At 42.4% G+C, this 19,571-nt stretch overlaps 1 protein-coding gene across 5 annotated transcripts in view; it reads left to right on the top strand.

The window, feature by feature from the left end:
- Nucleotides 1–11,265: 11,265 nt before the first annotated feature.
- The window catches only part of DCDC2 (doublecortin domain containing 2), a 48,752-nt gene continuing 40,446 nt past the window's right edge, over nucleotides 11,266–19,571 (top strand). For 3 of the 5 annotated variants that reach the window (XM_079984788.1, XM_079984789.1, XM_079984785.1), the window contains exons 1-2: nucleotides 14,486–14,617; nucleotides 16,779–17,132. In XM_079984788.1, the coding sequence (XP_079840914.1) occupies nucleotides 16,840–17,132 (293 nt within the window). In that variant the 5' untranslated portion in view covers nucleotides 14,486–14,617; nucleotides 16,779–16,839. The other 2 variants (XM_079984787.1, XM_079984786.1) reach the window with 2 other exon arrangements.

Here is a 19,571-nt window from a genome sequence, read left to right as displayed (position 1 = left end):
AAATTAAGCTACACTGGTAGAATGAAATGCAACTGTCCTAATATCTTTAGTGATTATTTTGGCATTAGAGAATGGTAATAAAAATGAATCCAGATATGTGGTATAATGGTGCTATGGCACAGATACATAACCTTACATAGTAAAGCATATTTAATTGTCAAAATGAGGCTGGTCACAACTATTATTTTCATGTTCTAGTTTGGGAACTAAATTGCCTTGTTAGTGTACGGGACGAAGAAAGGAATTCTAAACCATAGTAGAAGTGAGAATCTTGGAGATACCCTTTAATTTATTCTAGATTTTGATGGGCGTGAGTTGATAGAGGTGTGTTGCAGCCCTTTCCTCAAACACATTCTCTTTGTGTCTCTCTTTTTTTTTTTTAAATAATTTTTTATTAATAACATCAGCAAACAAAATCAAACATAACCAAATACATTGATTCACATCATTTTCATAACTTATTTCTCTTTTGGACTTCCCTCAGCTGTCCCGTAAATCATCCATAATCATAATTTTAATTACACATTTCTCAGATTCATATTGACATTATTTATCTCTTTTTTTTTTCCTAATCCCTTTAGACAATATTTCTTACTTTTTTACAGAGCTTCTTTAAATCCCCTAAGCGTCATCTGTCCTTCACTTAAATGTTCCAGATATTCCACAAATTTCCCCCAGTCCTCGATGAACTTTTGGTCTCTTAAGTATCTGATCTTCCCTGTCAATTTATCTAACTCTGCGTAATCTAGCAATTTCATTCTCCACTCTTCTACGGTCGGTATTTCTTGCTGTTTCCATTTCTGGGCCAGTAACACTCTTGCAGCTGTGATTGCATATCGATAGAATTTACAATCTTTCCTTTTTATCTCCTTTCCTACTATCCCTAACAGAAAGACTTCTGGCTTCTTTACAAATGTGTATTTTAAGATCTTCTTTAACTCATTATATATTTTTTCCCAGAAGTCTTTCACTTTCTTACATTCCCACCACATGTGGTAGAAAGTACCCTCCTTATCCCTACACTTCCAACACCTGTTACATGTCTTATACATTTTCGCCAGTTTTGCCGGTGTCATATACCATCTATAGAACATCTTCATCGTATTCTCTTTCAACGTCACACATGCAGTGAATTTCAGACCCTCCTTCCATAATTTCTCCCAATCCTCAAATTGTATATTATGACCCACATCCCTGGCCCAACTAATCATCACCGACTTGACTTCTTCATCTTCCAAGTTCCAATCTAACAACAGCTTATACATTTTAGATAATTTTTTACCGTCTTTGTGTCTCTCATTTCCCACCATTCCATCTTTTCCTGAAGCCATTGCTTCAAAACCTGGCCCGGCCCCTGCATTTCCAAATGTTAGAAGATGGTGTCAAGTAGAATGTGCTGCTCTCCAGACTTCATTCTACAGAATACAGTAGGAGTCATTAAGAGCCCAGACAACCACCTATGTTCATTTTTTGTTGTAGTAGTAAAGTCACACTAGAGGGTGACAGAGCGCTAAGAGAGCAGAGGGGGAATGTTAAGAATAAACTTGCTAGTTACGGATGACATTAACCTCCCACTTCGACCCACCCTTTGGTAGGACTGTATGAAAAATCTTCTTGGAGTAGCTTGCATGCTAACAAAGAATTCTTATTTCAACGTTACTGAGCAGAGAGAAGCAGTCTCTGTGTGTGCAGTTTTTCTTCTTTCCCTTTAAGGGCCACTTTCTTTCTGTGGCAGACTTGCATTTCATAAGGATCTTCTCACCTATCTTCTGACTTCTTCTCCAATACACCTCAGGAGACCGAGCTTCACTTAAAAATAAAACAACAGCCTGCGGCTAATTAACAGAGTTCGCACAGGGGTGCAGCATTTACAACAAAAAGGAAGCTGGCATGCTTTAATGGCTTTCGTTGCCTTGTAATTTAATGTTTGGACAGGGAATTTTATGAGCCCCTGAAATAACAGTGGCCCAGGTTTTAAAAATAATGTGCAAATGCCATCAGTATTTCATTTGCTCCAATTAGCACTAGTGAGTCAGAGCACCCAATAACAAGTAATTCAAACTGCTGATTAAGGCAGTCCAATTATTCTAGAATTATTGCTGTGCATAAACCAAATGCTATTGTTTTGTTTGTTCTTAGATGCACAGCGTTGATTGTTGTAATTCTAAATCATGACTGGACAAGCTATTTAACAGAAAGCGTTTAAATACCCTTCTGTTAGAATCTTTTAATTAACACTACCAGGGACGTTTCCTTAATTACATTATTATGTGTGACACCAGATATGGCAGAAATAGAGAACGATATACTGGGGTTTTTCCTGTGCAGTGAAATGTAATTTTTTATTTTGCTAAAGTTTACTTAAAAACTGAAACAGGTTCATTGAAATTCCAGCTGCCTTGTATGTGGCATCGGGACAATTTTCTGTATAGACCTCCATAATCCTGTGCAGAACAGTCACCGTGGTCCAGTGGTTTAAACATTAATTCTTGCTTCTGCATGGCACTTGGAAGCTCTTCCTGATGGCATTGCATGCAGGAGCGGTGATATTTAAATTCACCTTATCATGCGAATATTATGCCTGCTAGTGTATCCTTGGCAGTGATGCTCATATGCATACCAAAATGAAGCCTCACATGGGTGCATCTATGAGGCCAGAGTAGAGTTGTTTTTCTTTGCTAGATTCCACTGGCAGGAACCGTGAGATATTGTAATAACATTATTGGAATGTCTGCCTGGCTAAGTAACGGTGCAATCCTAATGTCAAAATATGTCAGCTGGGACAGGTTAGGCGTTATCTCCCTCCCAGATGAGGTGTCTTTAAGACAGGAGCATCTATCGACAGCCCTGCTGGCGGAAGTTAAGTCAGTGAAGAGGGCAAAGAGAGGTGAGGAATGGACAAAGCAGCTCAGGGAGAAGGATAAATAATGTTATGCAGAACCCTGACTCCCTTAATATACTGGTCCCGTGTAGAGAATTTTGTGTAACACAACAACCCAAATGAGGGTGCAACTGAATTCACTCTGTAGGAGTCACTGGAACCCTGTTTAGGGAAGTTTTTAATGACTGATGCTTTAATGTATTTTTAAACTTTTGTTGGAAACCGCCCAGAGTGGCTGGGGAAACCCAGCCAGATGGGCGGGGTATAAAAATAATAAATTATTATTATTATTATTATTATTATTATTATTGAATAGTAGGTGCTGCTGCAGCCAGGAGTGAAGTGCTGTGGTAACTTCATGCATGGAGACTGCTGCCTGGTTAGGACTGTTTTTCATTCTTTCTTCCAAAGCAGGGCCTTTGAAAAAAATTCTCAAGGTTCCAATGGGTACCTAAAGGGGGAGGCATTTTTTTCTTTTTTATGAATATTTATTGGCATTTTCAATAAAAACACACAAAAACAACAATTAAACAATTAAACAAAAAAATAACAAAAATACAAAAATCCAAAATTTTAAAAAGAGAGAAAAAAACATTTAAAAATACATAAAATTCCAATTACTTATTTTCATTTAACTTATTTCTCAGACCTCCTCACACCTCCCCTTCTTGTATTCCAATTTAAATTATTAATTCAGCAAATCCTTATTATCCAAATTTAAACATCAATACTTAAACCTCATTGCTCATTCTTAAACATTTTTCCTAAAGTCGACCAAAATTTCCCTTCCACGGCTTTCCCCAGTTCCAAGCAAGTAGCAAAACAAAATAAAAACAAAGCAAGTTATAATTATATACCCTTTGGATTCCCAGACTCCACCCACCCCCTTCCCGGTTTCAGTGTTCATCAGTTCAATATCTTGTTTAGCCTGGAGATCTCACATCCGAGGCTTTTAAATCTCTTTCAGTTCCTCTCTGCCGGCCTTTTTGATAGTCCTTAATGTTGAACCCCAAATTTCGGAGAGGCTTCGGCCCAACAGGATCCATATTTTTTCCAGCCCGCCCTCCATGCTTAAAAATAGAGCCTAAGGGGTACTCAAACATACTCCTTTCAAGTCCAAATGCCCCCAAAGCTCCAACTTCCACCTCGATCAGATTTATAATCCTTCGGTCTTTAGATCTCCACATAAGGGGATCTCTCGGTTTTAGACTCACCAATTCAGGCCAGGCTTTCCACATCAAGTTATTATTCTCCTTTGTTGCCTTCCTGTCAGGCCACAAATTGCAACTCTCATTTGACATCTGTGAAATTATAGCTCCTCCTTCCTTTTCTTCAGGGACAGCATATGTCTCCTTCTCCATATTCTCATAACTCTCAAGTTTCTCTATTTGTCCAGTTGTATGAGCTTCCTGCTTTGAATCCTTATCAACCTCAACAAAATTGTTTACTGCTGAGGCCAGAGTTATGACGCTTGTAGCCAAAACATCAATTTCACCTTGTAGCTTTCCCAAGAGAACAAATGTTCTATCCAGCTCAGTCAGAATTTTCCTTCCTCCAGCCATTCTTGTAATGTCCTAAACCCCCTCTAGGGGGATTTTAGTTTCTTAGTGTTTTCCAGCTCACATCCAATAGTCAATTTAATTTGTATCAGTCCTTCTTTATTCTCAACGAATTGTAACAAATATAACCAGCAGAAGCGACAAAAACAAAGTTCTCTTTTTCCCTCTGACAACCAATTTGACAGCTGTCAAATTCCTCAGTACTTCATCAACAGGCTCTCTTGCGGGACACTCCCGGCTCCGGGGGGGGGGGATTTCAGCTCCCAAAGTTAACCTTTTATCCTCCAGTAAAATTTCTTATAGTATCAAACCATGAAGGTTGAAGTCTTTTAGAAAAGGAAAGAAAGAATCCTCTCGACCTTAGATAGCAAGTTCTTTGCTTTAAATTATCTACAAAGAGGGGGGGGGGACTTCCTTTTTAACCCTTCCCCGCTCGTTCCTAATTTAACAAAGATTTTTTTAAATTCCGAATTCCTTCTTACTCACGGGTTTTTACTTTAAAGTCCAATTATTCCAAGGAAAAAGTCAGCGCTCTCCGACAATGGCTTGCGGCTTCACTCCGCAGAAGGAGCAATGTACTCTCAGCACGGCGCCGCACCCCGTCCCCGTTCCGAAGCCTTTAAAAAGGCTCCTTCGCAGTTTGGGGGGGCGCAAATGGTGCCCGCCGAGTCACCAGGTTCACAGGCATCCACGCCTGTGATTTTTAAGGGTCCCTGCGTCGCCGCCGCAGACAAGACCCGATCCTGCGGAGCCGATTCCCTCCAGAGCTCAGAGGGAATCCGCCATTAGTCGATGGCGCTAACCCGGAAGTCGGGAGGCATTTTTTTTCAAGTAATCTGGTCTCAGGACATTTAGGGCTTTAAAGATGTGTTGACTATTACCTGGGATGCGGGTGGCCCTGTAGTCTAAAACTCTGAGCCTCTTGGGCTTGCTGATCAGAAGGTTGGCAGTTTGAATCCCCGAGACAGAGTGAGCTCCTGTTGCTTTGTCCCAGCTCCTGCCAACCTAGCAGTTCAAAAGCATGCCAGTGCAAGTAGATAAATAGGTACCGATCTGGCGGGAAGGTAAACAGCATTTCCGTGTGCTCTGGTTTCTGTGGTTTAGTCATGCTGGCCACATGACCTGAAAAGCTGTCTGTGGACAAATGCCAGCTCCCTCGGCCTGAAAGCGAAATGAGTGCCACAACCCCATAGTCACCTTTGACTGGACTTAACCGTCCAGGGGTCCTTTACCTTTTTACCTTTACCTTTTGACTATTACCACAGAACATTTGGTAAACTGGGTTGGTGTTTGAGCCTTTCAGGCCTGTGCCCCACCTAGTCTAGCATCCTGTTCTCACAGAGGCCAGCTAGATGCCTATGAGAAACCTACAAGCCAGACCTGAGCCCAACAGCATTCTCTCCTCTTGCGGTTTCTGGTTACTGGCACTCAGACGTGTACTGCCTTTGAGAGTGGAGGTAGAATGTGCCTATCATGGCTGGTAGCCAACAACCTCCACACATTCATTTGAAGATAGCACCTGACCATACAGAAAGGAAGAAACAATAATTGAACTGTTTATTTTTCTGTACAGATATGAGTGAACTGTCTACCAAAACACCATCAAGGGCAGCAGTCTAAAGCCCATAGGAATTGCTGGAACTTGGAGGACTCTCCTGATCCCATAAACGGCAATGTTAAAGTAGCAGCTTGTGGACCTCTTAGGTTCCAGCACTGGACATTTAGGGTCCTTGTGCCATTGTAAAGGCCAATCCAAGGTCAAGCACAGTAGCAGCCTTTGGCTCGAGGCAACTCATAGTCTTCCCTTGTCTTTATGCGGCAGATCTCCGATACCCAAGATAATTCTTCCGATGGGGAAGGAGCAAAGCATGAATGGAGTTGGGGTATGGCCCCTGCTGAGCAATGTGGTCTGAAAGGACAGTGGAGTAGACAAAGACATTTCTGTCCACCTGTCTGGGTTAGAATGTGCCGTTAGGTATTGCAGCACAGGCAGCTGCGACTGGGCTGCCTGTCTTTAACAGTAATAAATCATTTAAAATTAAGAAACACTGGCACAAGGCATTTGAAGACTGCAATATATAAAAAGGAGTGTATACTGAAGTGGTAGTACTGCCCTTTCACATTTATTAATTAAGGCAAAATTGAAAAACCCAACTGTTAACCAGTAACAGTAGAACATCAAACACTGCTCTCCTCTAAATTACTTTTTTTTTGTAATGGTTAACCACCTTCTTTGTAGCTCACAGCAGGGGGGGATTTTTTCCCCCTTCCTGAAAGCTGAGATAAAAAGAAAGGAGAAAATTCCTGTCTGCTTTTATCATCCTGTATGTTGAAATATGGGTTGTTGTTTTTAAAGGTAGGTAAGCAAAACGGCACTGACCAGTGCAAGTCAATAAATGAAATTATTTTAATTTTGATACATGCTAATAATATCCCGTCAGGTCAGCGTTACCCCTTCTACAAATGAGTGTGAGAAAGGAGACAAAAGTCTTAAGTTGATTATGAGCAGTGTTTTATAGTGCAGATCTTTAAACAAAGATATTTCTGGTTAAAGTTTATTTACTATGTTCATACTTTGAATTAAGGCTATTGGGTGCATTCTAGAGCTTTCATGGGAATTTCACCCTTATTCCTTACATGGTGTGTTGGTGCTATGGATCAAAATGACTAAATGCAGTGGTTCCTCAGTTTACAAACTTAATCCATTCCTGAAGTCTGTTCTTAAACCGAATCCATTCTTAAACCGAGGCGCACTTTCCCTAATGAGGCCTCCCACTGCCAATGCCCTTCCACCGTTTGACTTCCGTTCGTAGACCGGGGTAAACTTCCAGTTTTGTGGAGTTTGTAAACCGAATAGTTCGTTAACAGGGCTGTTTGTAAACTGAGGTACCACTGTACATGATATGTATGGACTTGTGAAATACAATACTCGTACAAAAAGACTGCCGAAAGATGAAGAAACACACTTTTGCTGTTTCTGAATGAAATTCCTTTTTATGAAGCCCCCTTCACTGACAAACCACCTAAAGTAACCATACCTGACCTTCTCTGAGTAAAAATTTAACCATCAGATCTCATTGGGGCTACTACTGACCCTCCGCAGATAACATTCCACAAACTCTCTCACACTCAGCTGGGAGAAGCTCTTGTTTGTACACAGGTTATAGCACTGCCAGTGAGAGATTCTGGAAGCTATAATGTCTTCTCGCTATCATACCAGCCCTTTCTTGTTTGTGAGCCAGTTTCACACGGCCAAGCCTCTCTGCTTTGATGGAAAAACATTTTCGTCTTCCTTTAGTCAATGTTGTATACCTGCTACCTTTCCTGTCAGGTGTTACATGAATTTGTAGCCTTCTGAATATTGGGTACTTTTTTGGGGGTGGCGGGAGACCTTTCTTGGTGATGGAGGCTTGCAAGATTACCTGCCTGGGTAAATCAAGGAACTGAATGTACTCTGATAACACACATGCATCTTTTTGCGTGAGATGTAGTTCCATATATTGCAGTGGAAACGGAAACCTGTATTTTTTTTGGCACACGCTTAAAATCTTTTTCTTTAGGCAAGCCAATCGAGACATGCAGGTGGTGCTGTGTTTTAATCTTTTTAAAGCCTCTGTTGATTTTAATAATCCTGAATATTTTTAAACCCTTTAAATTGCTTTTTCATCGAGAATTGTAATGTTTGTTTCATATTATTGTAAATCATTGAGAGTTTCTTTTGTCCACAATCAAGCAGGTATATAACTTTTGTTAAACAAACTGTCAGCTTGAGATAGCTCAGTCGGTAGAGCATGAAACTCTTAATTTCAGGGTTCTGGGTTCAAGCCCCAAGCTGTGCAAAATGATTCCTGCATTGTAGCGGGTTGGACTAGGAATCTCTTCTGACTCTACGATTCTATGAAATAAAACTCCCGGTTAGATGCATGGTACAGTTCATGTAAAGAAAACTCATCAGTTCTTGTTGTAAAATAAAAAATATGCCCTTTTCCCTTATGGGGTATCCAAGAGCCCATATAGAGTCCTTACATAGGTTCCCTACTGGTAGGAGAGAATAACAGAGGCCAACCAGAGAATATTGAGAAGCAAAGCAGCTAGTAAGCTTGATCTTTATTGATCTGTTGCAACAGGGTGCTCCCCTCACTCGCAGGAAAGGCGGAGGACCCACAAAAATGCTGTGCAAGGGTTTATAAAGACTTTTGAAATTCCCATCCTCTAGATCAAGACCACCCCCAGAAACATTATGCATACATCACAGAAGGGGTATAACCTAAGACCACCCCTCAGATACATCCCACCTACATCACAGAAATTTTAATATTGTTTTTCTCCTGTTGTTGTTTATCTCCTGTCTAGCAGGTTACTTGATTGGATTGCCTGAGGAGCCTGGCCATTCTTTTGTAGTGGTAAAATACTTATTTCTTGGGCCAGGTCACAGGCTCACACCTTATTCAAACAGACATATCCTTGAGACAGGATTTGTGAGGAAAGAGACAATGGGGAGGCTTTTCCAGTTTAACCTTGCAGAGAAAGGATTTGGACAGTTTAGGAATCAAAATGGTTCCAGGTTGGTCTTCCTGTGTTGATCTATGTATGTGCAGTTATGAACATTACCATATATCTAAGACCCTAAAATTCCTATCACATTCTCAACGAAAAACAAGAATTAATCTGCGTGTTTCATAGTGGAAGCAGACAGATAGACAGATCTCTCTCTGAAGCAAGACCAACTGAGTTCAGTGGGGCTTAGCAAGGCCTTTTGCTGCCTGAAGTAAAGGACAAGATGGCTTCCACTCCCATTCCACACACACAAGCTGACTTCTAGCACTGGCAACAAGATAGCATCTCCCAATGCACCAAACATAACAACCCAGTTTTGAGGCTATGAAGTGGCTATTTAGCAATAGAGGAAAATAGCTGGGGGGCTCAGGAGGAACAGCTGGGAGCTACCGTTGCCTGCCCTGTAGCATATGCAGCCTGAAGTGGTTGCTTCAGCCTGCCTAATGGCTGGCCCGGCCCGGTGCTGGGGCAAGTTTGGAATAGACAAGTATAGTTTATACTATGAATAACACAGGGCTCAGTTAAGACACCCCTGCAAAAAAAGAGGGGGGGAGCCTGATCTAATCCAATTTGTGGTCTCCTTTCATTGGTTTCTTGTGGTTTGCCCTTTTGGCCATTGTCTTGTAAAAGTCTGGTTAAAAAAATATGTCAGAGCTAATCTTCTGGAAAAGTAGGACTAGTAAAGTTGCCAAGTGCAAATAAAGAGAGTGGTGTTGAGCTTTCTCTTGTAAAATTTCCCCCAATAATAAAGTTTTTCTAAGGCTCCTGTCCAGTGCTTCACTTGTACAAAATAAGTAAACGGGATTTAATTTCCAAGTAAATTTAATTAAGGTAAGGGTAGTAGGGATATTTGGGACTCTAAACTGAAGCAAATGTAATCTGGCCGTATTAGGAGCCTAATATTTAAGACTTGATGTACACAGCATTTTGAGATACAACAAAAATCATTTGGGCAGCTAAAGAAAGCACTGCCCGAAGCTTAAAATATGCCTTTGGAGAAAATTTGCAAGACTGAATGCAAGACAATACAGAATATATGCCTAAAGATCAATTGTTGTTGTTCATTATATAATATTCTTTTAAACAATTCCATCTCCAAAGCATCTATCAGATAAATTATAGTTTCCAGACTGAACCATCAGAAAATGTTTGGGTTTTGATGGATTTTAGAAAGAAATTAAGATATTTGAAGATGACTATCATGTCCCCTCTCAGTCTCATTTTCTCGGGGCTTAGCATACTTAGTTCCCTCAACCGTTCCTCACAAGGCTTGGTTTCCAGAGTCTTGATCATCTTGTTTGCCCTCTTCTGCACATGTTCTAGCCTGTCAACATCCTTCTTAAGCCATGGCGCCCAGAAGTGGATACAGTACAGTGGTACCCCGGGTTACAAACACCTCAGGATACAAACACTTGGGGTTACAGACTCCGCCAACCTGGAAGTAGTACCTTGAGTTAAGAACTTTACCTCAGGATGAGAACAGAAATTGTGTGGTGGTGGCACGGCAGCAGCGGAAGGCCCTATTAGCTAACGTGGTACCTCAGGTTAAGAATGGTTTCAGGTTAAGAACGGACCTCCGGAACAAGTTAAGTTCATAACCAGAGGTACCACTGTATTTCAAGTGTGGCTTGATCAAGGCAGAATAGAGTGGTATTGTGACTTTCATTGATGAATGAATGATGGTTTAATATTATTCTTATTCTTATTTGCCCTCCTTGGGTAAATAAGGGTGGGTTACAACAATTTAAAATCCATTACTACTACTACTACTAAATGCAACCACAAAAAGTAGGATGGCTCTGAAAATATACATTTCAGAGATTATTTATGGAAATACTGTAAAATTAATGAATGCTAGAAAAATGTTGGAATGAAGTTATATGGCTTTAGTAGAAACATTATAAGGAATTAAGTATAAATAGATTAATAGAGTATTAAAGGAAAAAATAAGGTTAGAATGTGCTATTATTATAGGATAGAAAACAGAGGAAGACGGAAAGGAATTGCTGAAACAATTAACAGAAGTGGAATACAAAAAGGGAGGTGTGAGGAGGTCGTGGAAATAAGTGAATGAAAGATAAGATATTGAAATTATTTGATGTGTTTGAAACTGTTTTTGTTTTGTTTTGTTAGTTTAATGTGTTAGTGTTATGTAGTGTTTTTGTATTGTATTGTATTGTATTGTATTGTATTGTATTGTTCTTCTTTTTTGTAGTGTTTAAATTGTTGGAAAAGTAATAAATATTATTTTTTTTAAAAAAAGAAAATATACATCTCAGGTGTCAAAAGGCCAGAGTAAAGAGGTGCATCTTCAGTATTTGTTGAAAACTGTATAATGAAGTCTCTGAATGCACCTCTGTGGCGAGAGAGTTCCACAACTTAAGAGCTGCCACAGAGAATGTCCTCTCTTGTGCCACCATCCCCTGAGCTTTTTAAGACAGCAGAACTACCAGGAGATTACGATCTGAATAGGATAAAAAGCTTGCACTTTTTCACAATTATCAAATTTTACAAATGATGTGAAACTCACATCTGGATTATTGATTGCTCCAGAATCTAGAAGATTCCAGACCTGGGGTATTGGTGGCACAAATTGTACAGGGACAAGCAAACTGTGGCACAGGAGCAAAGCGTTATGCCTTGCACTCATTCCTCCCTTGCTCCTGCTTGCTACCTGGTGAAGTACATAATATTTCTTTTCTCAAGTTTATATCACGGCCTTTCTTCTATCATGGTACCTGAAGCGGCTTACATAGGATTCCTAGGAGGTTACTCATCCAGGCACTGATCAGAACTAGAGCTGCTTAGTTTCAGCGAGGTGGGGGCCTCATGTGCCTTCAGATGATATTCTGGGCATACATATGTAGTGTGTATACATATGTATATAGTGTTCACTGAAGTACTTTTGACTGTGTACATTTAGAGCACGCTGCTTCACTCAAAGAATCCTGGGAGCTGTCCTCACAGAACTATAATTCCCAGCACCCTTATCAAATTGCAGTCCCCATGATTCTTTGGGGGAAGTCACATGCTGTAAATGTATGGCATGTGCACAGCCATGGTCTTTTGGATTTGATATGTGGCATACTCGACAACAAGGCTGGTCATCATTGCTGTAGATCCCTGAAGGACAAATTGATGATTAGAAGAAGCAGTGCTTTTTTTCTGGGAAGAAGCAGGGGTACGCATACCCCTAAACCTTTTGTGAATCTAACAGGAGAAGAAACTATTTTTTTTTAATTTTTTATTTTCTAGCACAGTGAATCGTCAGTTCTGTTGAACAGCACAGTGAACTGTCAGTTCCGTTGCTACCCCCGATGGCAGCCTCATTTCCCATCATGGTGTTTCCTGAGTCTCAGATGGAAGCGAGCGTTTAATGTGTGAAGTAGGAGTTGGAATCAAGCACGGTGATAGTTGTTACCACCTCCAATGGCGGCTTCATTTCCTTTCCTGGTGATTTTCGTGAGTCAAAATGAGAGTAACCCTAAACATTATTTTAGGAAAAAAGCACTGATTAGAAGTACCATATAACTAAAGAAGTGATAAACTGAAAAACGGAGGAGAGGGAAGGAGAGGCGAGAGGTGAGGGAGACCCCTTAATATGCTTGCTTCTTTTAGTAGCATTAGCAGGTCATCTTGTTCCAAGGTTTGTATGAGAATTACAGTTCAATCCTACGCATGTCTTCTTGGAAATAAGCCCTGAATGGAATCCCTGGGTAAGTGTGAATATGATAGCCTATTATCCTTGTGGCCTTTTTATTTTTTTGCTAAACCAAAGATACTCAGGAGACACATGTAACCGTCTCTGTTCTCGTTCTCTCTCTCTCTCTCTCTCTCTCTCTCTCTCTCTCTCTCTCAGAATTGTGGAAAGCTGTAATCAGGAGTGGGCCGCTGAATAAAATAGAAATTAACAATACACCCATCAAAAAACTATTGTGTGTATCTCCCATGCAATGCCTACCTTGGCCCTGTGCATTGGCTATCATCCATCAAACCAATCAGTGAAAAAGCAATGATCTCACCATCTTCTTTGGCGTTCAGTCTGCAGCAAATGGTACATGGAACCTTTCTGTGGGGTGGTGCTGAAGACTCATCAAGACATGAATGCTTAATGGGACACCTGCTGTCGGGTGGCACTACGAACATTTTTCAATACCTGCGACATGCCAGTGCTTAGAAATCTTCAGAGATTTCTATCTGTTTAGTAACAAGAGTAAGAGTAGTCATAATCCACAGGCCCGTTCTTCCACGGATGGCAGTTGTGAACAGTTAGGAACCCAAGCCGCCTCTGGAACCCCAAGAGCAGCGAGCGATCCTCCAACTGCCATCTTACGCCCTCGGGAATCTCCCCTGCAGGCCCACCAGGTACCCAAGAGGAACTTTGCCTGCCAATCCATCATGTGCCCTCTCTTGCCATTTCTGCACCGACGGCAGGCAGGCTGCCCTCTCGCCCCTGTCTGTCCTGCTCAAGCCATTTCCCACCTGCCACGGTTTGCGTAGTAAAAGGAAAAGGGGCAGGGCTGGATTTAGGTTTCATGAGGCCCTAAGCTACTGAAGGTAACGGGGCCCTTTATATGTCCAGCTGTCCTTTGTCAACAACAAATTGTCACTGTTTTTTGTGTGTTGAATATATCCTATATGGTATATAGCGAGAAGCAAAGCTACAGGGAACCAGGCAGAGGGCCTTCTCGGTAGTGGCGCCCGCCCTGTGGAACACCCTCCCATCAGATGTCAAAGAGATAAACAACTACCTTACATTCAGAAGACATCTGAAGGCAGCCCTGTTCAGGGAAGTTTTTAATGTGTGACATTTTAATGTATTTTTAATCTTTGTTGGAAGCAGTCTAGAGTGGCTGGAGAAACCCAGCCAGATGGGTGGGGTACAAATAATAAATTATGATGATGATGATGATGATGATGGATCTAATAGGTATCTAAAGCCATTTGCACATAACAAAATATGTATTTAATCAAAGTAATTGTTGAACTGAAATACAATTAAGAAGACGTATATTAGTAGTGAAGTTTTGGGGGGCCCTCAAGAGAGTGGGGCCCTAAACTATAGCTTGTTTAGCTTATACGTAAATCCGGCACTGAAAAGGGGAAGAATTATAGTTTCTCTCCCTACCACCAACGAGGGGTGGGGGATCCCTGAGGCGCCCTTCTCCCTTGCGGGCGCCCCTGAAAGCTGCAAAGCTGCGGAGTCTCTGCAGTTTCCTTTCCTTGCATTGAGTGCAGCTATGTGCGTTGCTACGGAAACTGCAGGGTTGGGGAAATAATAATAATAATAGCATTCTCCTCCAACTCCTCCTCCTCCTCCTCCTCCTCCTCCCCTGGGAGCCGAAGTTCCCGCAGCAGCAGCAGCAGCAGCAGCAGCGCAAAGCGCCAGAATAGCCTCCCTGCTCTCCTCTCTTACCTTTGGGAGCCCCAGCCCGGAGAGAGAATGAGGCAGGTATTCTGCAGTAGCGACAGCCGCCGCCACCGCCAGCCTACAGTTCTTTGGTAAAGCTCATGGTGCTGGCAGCTGAACCGCTGGTGGTTGGAGAGAGAGAGAAAGAAAGAGACGGGCTGCCTTATATCCAGAGTGAAAAGAAGAATTTGGACTTTGCTGTGTGCACAGGTGCTCTTCCCCTTTCTCCTGCTCTGTTCTTCTCTACAGGGGACCAAAACCAAAAATGCTCCCTAGTTTGTGCTGCGTCGTTTGTCCCCTTTCCCCCGCTTCCCCCTGATTTGCGTGTTCACACGTGATACTAACAGCGGCTCCCCCCCCCCCCAGCCCGACACGGTCGTGTGAATTACTTTGCTTTGTTTGTTTTTAAAGTGTTTTTGTTTAAATCGGCCTCTTTCCCCTTCGTGGGTTAAGCCTGACGCTCGTGCACGCCAAAGAGCAGCCACAGGTTTGTTTTGTTTTTTTTAGCGCTTTTAGTGTCGCGCGGACGGGGACACTTTCTCTTGCTCTTGGGAGAGCTGGCGAGGAGAAAAGCTGCAACTGGGCACCCGGGTTTCCTGAAGGGAAATGCCAAGAAGAAAGAAGAAGTCGGGGAGGGGAGGGGAGTGGGGTTTGGATCTGTCCGAAGCCATTTGCAAAAGCAGCACAGGCATTTCTTGCCCACTTCCACCCTGGCAAGGGGGCTGTGCTGGTCCAGGCATCTTGAAGGCTTGCTATTTCCTCAGCAGAAGCTGAAAATGGGGGGTGTTTGATACGAAGGGCCCTCAAAGGGGTTTAGGGCACTGATCTCTCTCCCTGCCTTGAGCCAAATCATGCCTTCTAAAAGCAGCTGAGACAGACATCAGGAAATATTCAGAGGATGGGCTCTCTTGCCCTTCGATCCCATGGTTTAAAGTGAATTTAAAACAGAACCTGTTCCAGGATCATATGAAGTGGTCATATGATCAACATGCTCCTGTGGATATGCAGAGTGCTTTCACTTCATCACAGAGCAACCACAGTCAGAACTCCCCCCCCCCCCTCAATGCCTCTGATGTGGCTTCTTGACAAGGTTGAGCCCCGAGACCTCTTGTTGTTGAAATTAATCGCTAGGGTATATCTTATCAAGGTTGCAGTAAGAGCGTGTCTAGTAAATTAGGGGGTAAGCATGTGGATCAATTAAATGTGACACTGGTGGGGCTGCAGCTATGTCTTCATTTGCAGTAGGATGTGGCAGTGAGAGACAGCTTCCTGAGGGGGTGAAGAATTAACTGTTTTCTCTTCAGACTGCATGTGGAGGAATGACAATTTTTAATGCTTCACTATGTAAAAGAGAGAGAGAGAGAGAGAGAGAGAGAGAGAGAGGAAGGAAAATGCCACCCTGCAAGTAGAAAACTAGTTAAGCAAAAACCTTTCTTCCCTGATGTGCTTATTTTCTGCTTGCAAGGATTTTCAACATGGGTTGCTTTACCCGCTATCTGAAATGGTACAGTCCACTCAAACTTCTTACTGCTCTGTCATTCTGTTCTGCTGCATCTGTGGTAGAAGGGAGATCTGAAATCATGCAACTACAAAAAGACCAATTCAGCAATAAAGTTCTTTTGTGTCTCACAGCTCTGTGTTCTTTCTCCCCCTGCCACCCCATCTCTTGTTCTACTGAACATATTTCTGTTCAGCCAGGAAAAGTCCCGCTATTCCCAGTTTCTGCCCACTATCTCTGGGCCCAATAAAATACTGCCAGCTGAAAGCTTTTATTCCCTCCCTAATACCTGATGATAATACCCTCCTCCTCTCCATTTTTGCATGCCACCTGTTGCTGAGCTTTGGCCGCTTTGGAGACTTGCAGTCCTCCTCACGGCTGATTTTGAGGATGAAGAAGCTAGCATAGAAGAATGGAGAAAAGCGAGGGGAGTGAAGACTCCTGGAGAAAAACAACAACATGTTGCCTAGTTCCAGTGACTACAAAGCTGGATGCTGGGACTACAAAGTTGGGGAAAGGGGTGTGTGGTTCTTTATTCTGCTCAGTCACTGTTTCTGCTTTACGCTTGTAGACTAAGCATATAGGATAAGAAACTCCTGATGGCATTACCATTCTCCGGAGAGTGGCGAGAACTGGTTGCCTAGCACAAGTTGCTCTTTAAACTGCATTGAAATTGACACCTTAGGGAGGCACTAAGAGCATCTCTGGTACTTTTAGGCAGAGAGATACCATTGGTGGTGCTCCCAGTGTGCCCGTCTTGGTTGACTGTGTGTGTACACATGCAGTACGCGTACTGCAAACAGGGATTTTAACAGGTCTGCAGGAGAGAGAGGCGGTAGGGAGAATAAAGCCTGTTCCTTGCTGAACCAACAGGTGTGCGGGCCAAAGGCTCCGTTCAAAGGAGGAATTGGAAGACGTGGGTCGAAGCAGGGCCATGAGCAGTCCCAGTGCCAAGCCAACATGCCTGTCGCAGCCGGTGGTGAAGAGCGTGATGGTGTATCGCAACGGAGATCCGTTCTTCCCAGGGCGCCGAGTGATCATCCACGAGAAGAAGGTGTCTAGCTTTGATGTCTTCCTAAAAGAAGTGACCGGTGGGGTGAACGCTCCCTTTGGGGCCGTGCGGAATATCTACACCCCCCGCGGTGGCCACCGCGTCCGACAGCTAGATGAGATTCAGAGCGGAGAGCACTATGTCGCTGGTGGCAGGGAGGCCTTCAAGAAACTCAAGTGAGTACAGTGGTACCTCAGGTTGCAGACGCTTCAGATTACAGACGCTTCAGGTTACAGACTCCACTAACCCAGAAATAGTACCTCGGGTTAAGAACTTTGCTTCAGGTTGAGAACAGAAATTGTGTGGTGGTGGCGTGGCGGCAGCGGGAAGCCCCATTAGCTAAAGTGGTGCTTCAGGTTAAGAACAGTTTCAGGTTAAGAACGGACATCCGAAACTAATTAAGTTCTTAACCCGAGGTACCACTGTAAAAGCAAACCAAAATGGCCTGGAAACTTTATGTGCTCTTTTTAAAGGCACTATCCAGATGCCTCAAAAATAAGAATCAACGTAAGCACTGAGACTTTGGGCAGCTTGAAAGGTGTTTCTGTTTCATCTGCCCAGTCCCCTTATCCCCTGTGCACATTTCCTGCAAGGTGCTTCTATCATTTCAACATGAAATCTTTGTCCCTGAGGAGAAAAAAACAATTGACAGAAAAAGCTTCAGTTGTTCAAACATTATTAACTTCATCAATGGACACGTGAGGCTATTTTGTGGTATTTGGTAATTGTATCTGACATTTCTGTGTCTCGGGTTCTATGTGTGCTTTGGCTCTGTTCCAGTAAATGTGGAATGCAGAGAAATATAACCTAGTCCTGGGCATGCTCAGATGTAAGTCCTGCTTTGTTTTATAGGGCCTTCTCCCAGGTAAGCGTGTATAGGATTGCAGCCTTAATGGTTATGTTAATGAAGCACAGGTAATCTCTATTGAAATAATAAAACTTGGGGATATTCTTGGGTAAATGATGGTATATGAATCTTTGAAGATATTTTTGTCACTCAATGCTCTGCCTTTATTTATTTATTTATCTATTTATCTATTTATTTATTTATTTATTTATTTATTTATTTATTTATTTTACAATGCTCTACCTTTTAGCCTCCAGCCCCACACTTGCAGCTGCATAAGCTTAGAACAAATGGCTAAATATACAACTAATTTGTGTGGCAGAATTCAACATTTTGGGCATAGAATTTTAGAATTGTAGAGTTGGAAGGGACACAGCAATAAAGAAGAATGAGTTTGCTGGCCAGTGTAAACTGAAGTGGGATCTGTAGACTAGACTTTCTCAAAAGTTGTAATTAAGGACATTGTATATAATTGTTTTAAAGGTCATTTTTATGTGAAGATAAATATATGTAGGATGCAGAGTGTGTGTCAGTGCTTTGTAGATGTACAAAGAGCTGCACCCCCAGATGTACAGAGCTGTTTCTTTTCTTAGGCACAGTAGAAGTCATAGGAGACACTGGGTGGATTTACACACAGGGAAAAAAACTTTATAAATAAGTCAGAAATTAGATCGTTATAGCAAAATAAAAAACCCCTATGGAAAAACGCATCTAAAAATTTCCTGCTCTCTGGCACCATCTGGTGTTACATGTTTATAGCACATTCAAATGGTTCTTTACTAATGTAGCTGAGCCCTTAGCAACTTTTGAATTTCCAGGAATTCAGTGAGACAGTTTTAAAAAAGCTTTGCATAAAATTGTATCCATTTTCCATTTGTCTTTAGCTGCTGGCAGGGCATATCAATTAGTTACTAGGCGATGCCATTTTTAAATACAGAATCCTATCATGAAACCAAAAAAGGGACGTGGGTGGAGCTGTGGTCTAAACCACTGAGCCTCAGGCTTGCTGATCGGAAGGTTGGCGGTTGGAATCCCCACGATGGGGTGAGCTCCCGTTGTTCGGTCCCAGCTCCTGCCAACCTAGCAGTTTGAAAGCACGTTAAAGTGCAAGTAGATAAATAGTTACCGCTCCGGTAGGAAGGTAAACGGTGTTTCTGTGCGCTGCTCTGGTTTCGCCAGAAGCGGCTTAGTCATGCAGGCCACATGACCCGAAAAAAGCTGTCTGTGGACAAACATCAGCTCCCTCGGCCAGTAAAGCGAGATGAGTGCCGCAACCCCAGAGTCATTCGCAACTGGACTTAACTGTCAGGGGTCCTTTACCTTTACCTTTTTATCATGAAACTGTGCCTATCAAAACATAAGAATCCCAACCAATCTTTTCTGTGCCATTATTGCAGCCTGGCTTAGACTATAGAGTTCCTTAATTTAGGGCAGGCTTCTTCAGCCTCGGCCCTCCAGATGTTTTTGGCCTACAACTCCCATGATCCCTAGCTAGCAGGACTAGTGGTCAGGGATGATGGGAATTGTAGTCTCAAAACATCTGGAGGGCCGAGGTTGAGGAAGCCTGATTTAGGGTATGGCTAATTCATCTCTCTGTCTTACTGTGCCCTGTTCCTCTTTACTAAAATAATGTAGAACTCGCACCATGTTTCAATTGTTGTGAGCAGTGGCTTCTAGGGTCTCTTGGTTCTTCAGCTTCTTGATTTCTCATTTTCTTTACTATTATTAGCAAAACATTCTAATTTGCTCAGGCACAGATAGTAAAGGG

Source organism: Podarcis cretensis, assembly GCF_951804945.1.
Source record: "Podarcis cretensis genome assembly, chromosome: 7".
Taxonomy (NCBI): domain Eukaryota; kingdom Metazoa; phylum Chordata; class Lepidosauria; order Squamata; family Lacertidae; genus Podarcis; species Podarcis cretensis.
The sequence above is the reverse complement of the archived record's forward strand: the minus strand, read 5'-3'. Positions and strand labels throughout refer to the sequence as shown.